We start from the raw sequence: 10863 nt of genomic DNA, 5'->3' as shown, positions 1-10863 counted from the left end.
ACCAAATTAAACCTTGAACTCCCTGACACGGATATAGGACGAGTGACTTTAATCGTATCTCTGATTAATTTTCAAATTAAAATGTCAAAAATAAAATGGCTTTGATATGCAAAAAAGGGATAATAGAAATTTTCTTTTTTTTTTTGGTTCTCTCTGTTATTCGAACTTCCGGTCGGTCGTCGGATCTACAAGGACGTTTTGTCTCGACGCCATTTCTTTTTCTTCGTTCGATATCACTTTTAGTTTTAACAAATTTTCGTGTGTGCAAAATCAAGCGCAAACCAAACCAAAAAAACTGAAACGGGGCAGGCGCAGGGACGCGATGACAATCGTGCAGGGTTCGCGTCCGAGTGGCCCAAAAATGTCGATAATTCAGTGACCTACATTCTGCAACGGCAAATTCCTATGGTATAACCCGTAATACCTTCGATTACTCACATGTACGACCTTTGACCGTATTCTTTCAAAAAAAACATACCGCAAATACAATACCCCGTAAGAACACGACCGGTGAGATTGTTTAAAAAAAAAATTCCAAACAACGAACATCGATCGTCATCCGATAAAGAGTACTATCGATCCGACCCTTTATTACACGTTTATTAAGCATACCCAGACAACTGGACGATAACCGGAAGTAGGTGACGGCGTCCGAAGCTCCATTAAATTCATTAATTCGTTAATACGGCCAGTCCGGGTGAATCGAGCTGTTAAACGCGAGCAGTATACCAGTGAATATCGAGGACATTGATAGTAGTTAAAACTGCTAGTACTAGGTAGCGGCAACGATGCTATTAAATAGTAGTAGGCGATAGCGTAAGAGAGAAAAAGTAAAATAGATATTAATTGGCTCGACTAACGATTAATTTTCAATAAAGAAAAAAAAAAACAAAAGAAAAACCTAACGAGGTATACAGAGCACGTGAAAACTACTTGTCTGCGGGGAACGTTCCTTGTGATGAAAATCGGACTACTGGTAACCGTGCACGTTTCAATTCCCAATTCCACTAGAGATCAACGATTACGTGTATCAGGCGAATCGATATTCGAGCTTTTGCCGAATGACAGAAACAAAATTTTTTTTCACTCAACGTAAATAGCTGCTAATGTATACACGGTGGCCAAAAGGTAACATTTGGCCCGAAGCACTGCCGATACGAGAGTCAAATGACATTTCCTAAAATAATCGTATTTATTTTTTTTCCTCTATAATTTTCATACGATCTTGCGCACTTGCAAGAGACACGCGATTGGTCGTAAAGCGCAAAGGGAACGCAGGGAAAGAATTTCTGGTGTTCTGTCATTGTCCTCCCGACGGGGGATACGGAAGACGAAGAAGGAGAGAAAATGAAATTGAAGCCCTGCGAGTGACTGCGTTCCATTTGCGAACGATATTGATAATAGAGACGTGACGAGTGGCAATGTATACGTATAGAGACGAACAGAAGAAACGAAAAAAGAGAAAAACGAAAGTACGATTGACGAATTTAAAAAAAAAAATAAAAAAATAAATGTTAATTCACTTAATACGAGTAATAATAATAATGCATAACGTGGGAAGTAGGATCGAAGCGTTTTTCGGTATCCAGCAGAACGATCAATGACGCACACGGAGCGTGACCCGGAGACACTGACAAGTTGGGTTACTTGCGGGAAGTAAGTCTTCTTCAGGCCTGGACTTACCATTCTTTTTTTGGACAACAACTTTGGCTGCGACTAACGAGGCTGAGTATTCCCGAACAACGGAGTTTTGAGTGGTAGTAGGTAGTAGTAGTAGTGGTAGTAGTAGTAGAAGTGGTAGTAGTAGAGGTAGCATAGTGTCGTGCCGAGATAGGAGGAGTCCAAGGCCAGTGTGATTGATACAAATATAATAGAGAAGGAGTACGATAAAAAGACAGTCAGTGCAATTCTTTCGGCTTGACAGAGTGACTGGTGGGTGGGTCAATAAGGGGGGGGGGGATGATCGAAGTATAGAAGTAGAAATACAGGAGGAAATATTGTGGTACGAAAAAATGAATTTTTTTTTTAATCATGGTTTTTGCATTTTTTTTGGAAATTTTGAATTTTTTTTTCTCTCAAATACTATCTAACTGTTCGGGGGAGAGGGCTAATTTCCTGAGCGGGTGATCTACAACTTTTTTTTTGTATTCGTGAAACTGGCTGACCAAGTCCGGGATGATATTTTTTATTTTTCGTTTAGTTTTGAATTTGACAGGTGTACCAACGAAGAAAAAACAGAGTATCGGGAATAGGGGTTGGCTTGCGAATGTATATAACGAAAAGTGGCATAGGTCGAGTAGCATTTTATAGAGAGGAAAGAGAATTTTGAAAAAAAAAAAAGAAGAACCAATGAAAAACATCGACAGGTTATTTTGTATACTGTGTCAAACTATACGTAGGTATTGACACTGTCGATATTTTGGGTGGCGTGACATGCGTGAATTTTCAAAAATTCATATCCAAGATGGTTCGCTGTGTACCTATAGAATTTAGAAAAAAAACTTTGGATTAACGTATCTCGAGCTTGTCGACACAATTGACAAACTCGTGTCGTTGTCAGTGTATGCCATCTTGGACGTGGCTGAGAAAAATAAATTAAATTGGAAGTGGAATAAGAGATATGAAAAAAAAAGTGATTGGCTAATCGAAAATATTACTTTTTGCAAAATTATCAAGATAAGTGTTTGAGAAGTATATGAGAAGAAGAGTAAATAAAGAGAACTTTTTTTTTCTTGACGATAAAGAAGGAATGCTTCGCATTTCGGATAATATTTTGATTCCTTTTCTTTTTTTTTTGGGAAATTTTCTTTTATCTTGAACCGATGTGCGAAGTGTCATGAGGTAGATGGGATATGTACATATACATGGGACTCTATGTATACAGGATGTGACGCATAATCTATAATTCTCTTAAAAGGATAAATTCAAAGTGAAAAAATTTTTTGAAATTTTTTTTTTTATAGAAGCCGAAGAAATTGGTTTTGAAATTTTTTTTTTAATATCTTTCTTCTCGGGTTGGATAATCCCTTCTTTTTAGGAATTTACCCTTTGAAGGTTGAAGGGATGATGCGACACACCCTATAATTACGTGTACGTGTGTATATATATATATATGTAATAAATATATGTATACACAAAAGTTAAGATAAACTCGACACACCGACACTATCTAGAGTATGTATCTAAAAAATAATGATAATCAAAACCCTTAAAAATGTGGAGAATAAGATCGAGTAGCGCTTCTTACCATCTGTCCAGGAAGCCAAAAAGAGAAAAATAATTTTGACGCATTATAGACATGGAAATTGATTGAATGGAGCTTTAAATATTACATATTTTCTTTCTTTCTTGTCTAGAAGCGCCAAGTTTTTTTTCGCTCATAAAAATAAAAAGCATAAAATACTATCAAACTTTGTCGGTCGTAAATATTGAACGAGATGTTTTTGCAAATATATATATATATATATATATATATATATATATATATATATATGTAATAAATATATGTATACACAAAAGTTAAGATAAACTCGACACACCGACACTATCTAGAGTATGTATCTAAAAAATAATGATAATCAAAACCCTTAAAAATGTGGAGAATAAGATCGAGTAGCGCTTCTTACCATCTGTCCAGGAAGCCAAAAAGAGAAAAATAATTTTGACGCATTATAGACATGGAAATTGATTGAATGGAGCTTTAAATATTACATATTTTCTTTCTTTCTTGTCTAGAAGCGCCAAGTTTTTTTTCGCTCATAAAAATAAAAAGCATAAAATACTATCAAACTTTGTCGGTCGTAAATATTGAACGAGATGTTTTTGCAAAATATATATACAGCATATTTCAGAAAAAATATACATAAATACACGACCTATCTGATTGTAAAATTCCAAAATTACAGAGACCTCTGCAAGAAAGTGTACTAAAATTTGATTTTTTTTTTTTTTTTTTCTTTGAAATTTACGTTACACTTTTTTATTTATATTAAAAAGTAAAGGATCTCTTCGGCAGTACTTTGGATAGCTAATTTTAGGTTTCAAAAAAAAAAAAAAAAAAAAAAAAAACTGATCGAAGAGATCGTTTACTTTTAGAGTCTAGATAAGAAATATAAAAATCAGGGTAAATTATCAAAAATATATATAAAAAATGAAAACGGATATTACCTTCCTCCAGTGCGTCGTCTCCGTCGCTCATGAGCTCGTCGTCCGAGCAAATATTCAAAACGTTCACCAGCATCTCCGTGACTGTCGACCATAGACAATGAAAAAAAAAAAAACAATGTATGAAAAAAAAATTTTTTTTTAAATCACGCAGAATCCCGAAGACGAACTCACCCTTCTCGCCGACAAAGGGCAGAGACCACGTGAAAACGTCCATAAAATTGGGCAGCCAGTAGGGATGTGGCGAGCAATTGAATTGCCTGATGTTCATCACGTTGTTCTCATATTTGAGCACAGCCGCCTGAAGGGCATTGAAAGGAGTAAAAAAGAAAATTTTTGCACGAGCTGCGACTTCGAATATCAAGCTGGTTCCAGAGACGGAGAAAAGAGATCTCCGCTTGAGAGAAACGAAAATTCGAAATAGAAAAAAAATTGTGTACGCACCTTGTTGTTGTACACGTCGAGGTAGTTGGGCGCGCTGAAGATAGTGATGAGCGAAGGGAAGCCCGTCGTTTGGGATTTGCGATACATGCGATATCCGGCATCCTGAGCTTCGTGCGCCCTTATGATGCTGAGCAGATTGTTATTCTGAAGGAAGTCGCAGCAGGCTGCGTAACTGCGAAACGGAAGGCTAAATTAAATTGAGAAGCTTTAAAAATACATTGGAAAAAAAAAAGTCCCCAGGCGGGACGCGAACCCATGAATTTATGCTGATTGCACCTACGAGCTTTAAGATCCCGAAGTAATGTTGGGGTCAGCTATGTACAAGATTGGTCCAGCGCAAAAAGCCACGAGTCGAGTCGACCGTAATCGAGAAGCTTTAGCCATTTCTCATAATTTACGTGGCTTTAGTGGTGGCAATTCCGTAATGGCCGCTCGCCGTTGTAAAAGAAACTTCATTCTCGCAAAGAGCCAGTGTCGTAAACGACTCGACGGAATTTCATGTTTTATTTTCGCGCAACCGTAAACGACCTCGACAGCCATGACTTTCTAGACACCCTTTATACGTCGCTTTTAATTAATCCGTAAAGCGCCACAGACACTTAATTTTTCTTCGTATGATCGATCGAGCTTCCTTTAAAATTAATTAAAAAACAACAATTAAATATCAATCCTACGTAAAATATTTGATCTGTCGAAACCCTAATAATTTTATATCTCCGTATATGTTTTCGCGTGGGACTACCAATAGGATTGCCTTATGTCAGCTATATATAACGATCGATACCTCTGTAACGGCCCTATAGCAAAGCCAGTAATGATTTATCGGGTGGGATTATGAGTTATAAAAAATCGCCCAAGCCCTTATCATTTAGGAAAGATAAAATTATCCCGTTACTCTTTAAATGTCTGATATTTGAAGCATCGAGAGCGATTAGACAATACTGAGTCTAAAAATAGTATGAAAAGAAAAAAACAAGTATACACGAACCGACTATTATCAAAGCATGAGATTTTATGAATTGTTTCTCTGTTTGTTTATTTCTATATAAATACACGTATTATCTATCTTCTGTCAATAATCAGTATCGAACTATATGATCCTATTATCGACGATCTATCACCCACCGATACGTAACTACCAACTTCCGCGTCTAGGTATAGTCTCATCGCTCTAACACCATACACTACAATGTCCATACAGTGCCTTCATCATAAATTTCAAACAATCTTCGTACTGCGCTTCTATTATTGAAACATGCATTACGAATGGGCTACGCGTACAAAACTGAAATAGAGAAATAGTATGTAGGCGCGTTAGCTCCGGCACGTAAATATAAATGATTGCCGTCATCCCGATGACTCGTATGCTTACGCACGCGTTACTGACCCACTCAACATACGTCAGAGGTATTAGCGTAGCCAGTCAAATTCTACGAGTCTCATTCAAGATCCTTTGAAAGATAGTGGACAGAGATACCTTGGCAATGTTTTTCCTTGAAAATATGCCAATCAAAGAATTAGGATCCAAAAAGCGATAAAAAAACGTATTAGCCAATAAAATTATCACCATAAAAAATATTAAATATCGTTCCACTGGGTATATTAGTTTTCGCCGAGAACAGCGCCACGAGTCTGAGCGGTTGATTCTGGTACTAATAATCATGGCGCCACGCACGACGCTCTATCTGCCACTTTAACCATATGGACGAGGGTAGATTCGTGTCTTATCACGAACACGAAGTTACTTCGCAGTTTGCAATAGCAAACGGAATAAATCTTGGTTCGCTCGTTATTCTCGTTAATAAGACTGGGACGTAAAACACGTATATTAATTCCAATCTCCAAGCTACGCATAAAGATAAACATATGCGAGTAATGTGAAACAAGAGAAAAAAAGAAATGCTGATCCACGATTATGTATGACTCCCATTGGATGAATTGCGTTTTACCGCTTTCCGCAGTGAGTTACCAATAAAATCTTATGTTTGGCTAGTAAATTATACGTTCGTAGATGGGGAAAGGTTAACGAGATATCGAGAAAGTCAAAACTCCAATGCCATTTAGTTGGGTGCCATTGCGGCTAGACTACGTTAAGCTAGATAAAAAAACTTAACCATTATTAACAATCCTCACGGTAGATTCCACACGAGTTGCGGGGAATATGGCACAGAGAGGACTAGGGTCTTCAGACAATAACATTACCTAGGACTTATCCTTTAAAGAATTCCAGAGAAAGAAATGACGAGCATAAACAAAGATACTTTGTAGCCTATATAAGTACGTACTGTATTATACATATATATACCGACCCTTTTCTACCTGAGCGCACGGAATTGCTGGGCTTCTTATCCTCGCGAGTGAGACAGGCAGATAGGTAAAAAAAAAAAACAAGGAAAGAAGAAAAATGGCTTCCAACTTATTATTATACAGGGAGTCTTTTTTTCAGAGACTTTCAAAAATACTCTTGGTAATATATATTCTACGGGTCGATAACAACGTGCGCTATTCGCAGTGTATCTGCATCTTAAGGTAAATTTATTCTTTTTGTACCGAGTAACAAAGCTGCGTTTCAGATTGTCAATGTACATATGTTCACGTTTACGTCTCAGTCACTCGCTCCTGGTAAAAATGTCGTTTTGTCGTTTTTATCCTGCAAAGAATCTGCTCCTTTTTTTCTTTATCTTTACTCGTGCTCCTTTCTCTTGCAGAATCTCTCGCTGAAGCTTGTCCCTGATATCATAAGGGCATTACCAGCACCTGTGGCCCCGCTCATACACATGGCTGATCGTGAGTTAGGTCCACACGCAGATATATACGTATCTGGCATCCCGAGAGCTCCTGGAAACGCTATGGGAATTCCATGGTGCTCGGTGATAGTGCTGGGATCAGATTCGTACGTGCGTGTCCTGTCCGAATTTTTGTTACTTTTCGTAATTAATGATACAACCAGCGAGGTCTCTGTGCTAAAAATTTTTCTTTCTCTTTCTCTTTCACTTTTTCCTCGGTTTTCTCTTCCATCCCATTCTCGCTCGTCACGCGGACATCGCTTTGTCTTACTCTGGTGGGACGCGGTACCGGCTTCGGGTAAGTAGATCCCCGTGTAGTAGTTACCCGAGAGACAAGGAGCAACGAGGAGGGAAGAGAGGAGAAAAACGAAGAAGAGTGTGGGCGAATAAGAGAAGGAAGTTCAGAGCCAGACCTGGAGAAAAGGGCTCCAGGGGACGTGGATGGTTGCGAGGGTGTATATTTGCCGTTCCACCCTGCCCCCCTCACTTGCTCCTTTCAGTTTGTAATTTTTCAATATTCCTCAGCATTTTTTTACTCGACTTTCGTACACGAACTTTAATTAGCTCGTTTGCCCTTGAGCCGGCCATACCCTATTTTTTTATTGATTTGTCAATATTTAACAATTCCACATTTTTCATCTCTCTCACTCCTCAATAAAACAGGTCACGCGCAGCACTTGCCTGTAAAAGTACGAACAGCCCCTGACACTGTTGTGGGAGAAGTGTTCTGCATTCTTCTCGTTGCCGAAGTCTTCTAAAGGGTCCGACCACAAAAGGTCACACATGGGCCCAAACGCCGGCGGCTCTTTGAACCTGTCCAACTGAAACAGAAAAACGAAATTTCGTCTGATTGAGGATAGCAGTGACGCAATAAATGATCGTCTAGAAACAGTGCGAACGCACCTTGACGTAGGTCGGACAAAAACTCAATGAAAATCAAGATAAGCATTTTCAAATATCACTTTCGTGACTAAGACGATCGAGAAGCAAACACAGCATGGCAAATGGGCGCGTTTACAACGTAACAAGTAGTTAGCGTATGTCGATGACGGACGCGGTATCAAGAACCGGAACACATATGCAGAACATATGTGCCACACTAGTGGGCTCTGGGATGAGACTATTATTAGAGACTGTGAGACACATGGGATCCTCTCACGTATCGCGCCGAGTCCGTGTCCTGTGTAAAGTTAATATTTTTATCATTTTTTGAAAATTGATAATTCGACGAAAAAAAAAAAAAAAAAAAAAAAAAAAATTTAACAAAATTAACGATGCCTTCTCATTCGAATTGGATATTCTCGAAGATATATTCTCGATCTCGATACTCGTAATCGATGATTCCTGATCGATTCGATTGATCTGTATTGACTGGCTGGTTACGCTGTCGCTGTGTATGAAAACGTCGAAATTATTTTTCTTTCTTTGCCAGGCAGACTTCTTTTTTTTTTTTTTTTTATACCAATCCATGGAAACGCGCTCGAAATCCATGGACCCCCCACTCCTCTATTCTTGATTAAATAAACTTACGGATAATTTTAGACGGTTTATTTGATCGGTCTAATGATCGCGATGATCATTATTCTCGGTATTCGCCAGCCGAGTGCCAGGGCAGCCAAACTGACGACGATTACGAGTCACGTGGACGTATGAGAGGACACGGGAGTGGGTTTACGGATCGGAAGAGGTTAATGGCCGCTGTGCTAAGTTTGACTTTGAATAGATTTTGAGATTGGATAAGAACGGGGTCAGGAGGGGATGGGGGGGATTTTGAAAATTTTATTAATACATTTTTTAAATCATACTCTTAACGGTACTTTAAATTTTGCATAATTTCTATTAACGAACTAACTAACTGAACACCCTGTATAACTGAATTCGCGACATTAGTGGTTTCAAACGATGTGCTCGTTGTTGTTCCCTTGTCTGGTTGACGATACCAAAATCTGTCTTCAGCTATCTCCGAGTTTAATTTCGTTATGAAGTCGAAGGTGGAAGTTTCTACCAGTTAATTAAATCCGTATGTGATAGGGACCTGTAGAAGGGGGTACAGGACGTACCTACTGAAAAGAATGGTACGTACAGGGTGTCTCAAAAAAAATTATTCACATTAATTATAATCCATATAATCAATTTTGCCTTATTTAATTTATCATGCGTGAAATAATGCATGGAATTAGAATGCGAATAAAAGTTTTATAAGAATATTCAAAGTCACCGGGTATAACGCTGCTGACGAATGTCCGAATTCTACGCCATCTTAAGATTACATTTTAAGATGCGACGTGTGGAAAATGGCAATCCGATTTTTTTTTTTAAGGACAAAAGGCCAGTCCCTACATATATATATATATATATATACACTGGGGAAGAAAAGCTAAGATAAAAAGACGCGAGAGAGAAGAAAAAAAGAATAACAAGTTGTCTCGTGACTGGAGAAAATTTTTTAAGGACAAAAGGCCAGTCCCTACATATATATATATATATATACACTGGGGAAGAAAAGCTAAGATAAAAAGACGCGAGAGAGAAGAAAAAAAGAATAACAAGTTGTCTCGTGACTGGAGAAAATGTAATTTAACAAGGCATCCGGCTCATTTCCCTAATGTAAAGTTTCCGTTAAGTTGGCTGACGTTGCATTATCTTTTGGATTACACCGAAACGTATAAGCTTTTCTTATTTATCTCCTGTCTTCAAGATTTTACGCTCAAGGGAGCCCAAGAGATTGTCTGTACGTACGCACGAGTTAGCATGGGAATGCCGCATGGGCTTTTTGCACGCCGAATAACTAAATGCACGAGCGACACGTTACGAGCGGTCTTTTATTCAAAAAATAATATTTTTTTCACGAAATAGATACAGCATCTCGGTTGAAAATGAAGAGGATGCTGTGATCAGCCGACAGATCGATTCTTGAACGATCGAATTAATTAAGTTACGCAACCCTTTGGCAACGTGAGTGGAAACAAAAATTTTTTCAAATTATAAACCCAATTGCGTCATTAATTTTGAAAAATGCAAAATAAAATTTTTTAATCCAAGTCAAGGACCCTGTGTGTCCTCGTTAAGGGTGCGACCACACGGTGGACATAGGAAATCAGAAGCAGTGCTGCCAACGTGAACGGTACCGAGGAGAAAAGTAAAGATAAAAATAAAGCAGCCGAGATAAGAGGAAGAATAATGCAAACTCCCCGACTCGTGAAGGAACTTAATATTCCTTAAGGTCGCCTCGGTCGGGCGTAGGAAAGAAAAAAGAAAAAAAAAAATCAAACTTCATACCATCAAGAACACTCGATAAGCCCTCAAACGGTATCGGCAGAAGATGCTGCAAAATCTCCATCAAAGACACTATAGGAATCGAAGATCAAAAGATTTATCATACACCCAAGGATCACGGGGTATCAGCCGCCGGAGGTCCCTATCGTGTCTACGCCCCTGAAGGAAAACTCAGCTCCTCGAGGGACGCACC

At 38.5% G+C, this 10863-nt stretch overlaps 1 protein-coding gene across 9 annotated transcripts in view; it reads right to left on the bottom strand.

Moving 5' to 3' along the window:
- The window catches only part of LOC107273014, a 57888-nt gene that overhangs the window by 14603 nt on the left and 32422 nt on the right, over window positions 1-10863 (bottom strand). For 3 of the 9 annotated variants that reach the window (XM_015750796.2, XM_015750799.2, XM_015750800.2), the window contains exons 7-10: window positions 8076-8215; window positions 4609-4780; window positions 4339-4465; window positions 4168-4248 (exon numbers count right to left, since the gene is read on the bottom strand). In XM_015750796.2, coding sequence (XP_015606282.1) covers window positions 4168-4248; window positions 4339-4465; window positions 4609-4780; window positions 8076-8215 — 520 coding nt within the window. Of the gene's footprint in view, window positions 1-1683; window positions 1726-3626; window positions 3630-4167; window positions 4249-4338; window positions 4466-4608; window positions 4781-8075; window positions 8216-10863 lie in introns of all 9 variants that reach the window. The other 6 variants (XM_025090341.1, XM_025090342.1, XM_015750795.2 and 3 more) reach the window with 3 other exon arrangements.

Source organism: Cephus cinctus, unplaced genomic scaffold, assembly GCF_000341935.2.
Source record: "Cephus cinctus unplaced genomic scaffold, Ccin1 Ccin1_scaffold1343, whole genome shotgun sequence".
Taxonomy (NCBI): Eukaryota; Metazoa; Arthropoda; class Insecta; order Hymenoptera; family Cephidae; genus Cephus; species Cephus cinctus.
Note: the sequence above shows the minus strand (reverse complement) of the source record. Positions and strands in the feature narration are given on the sequence as shown.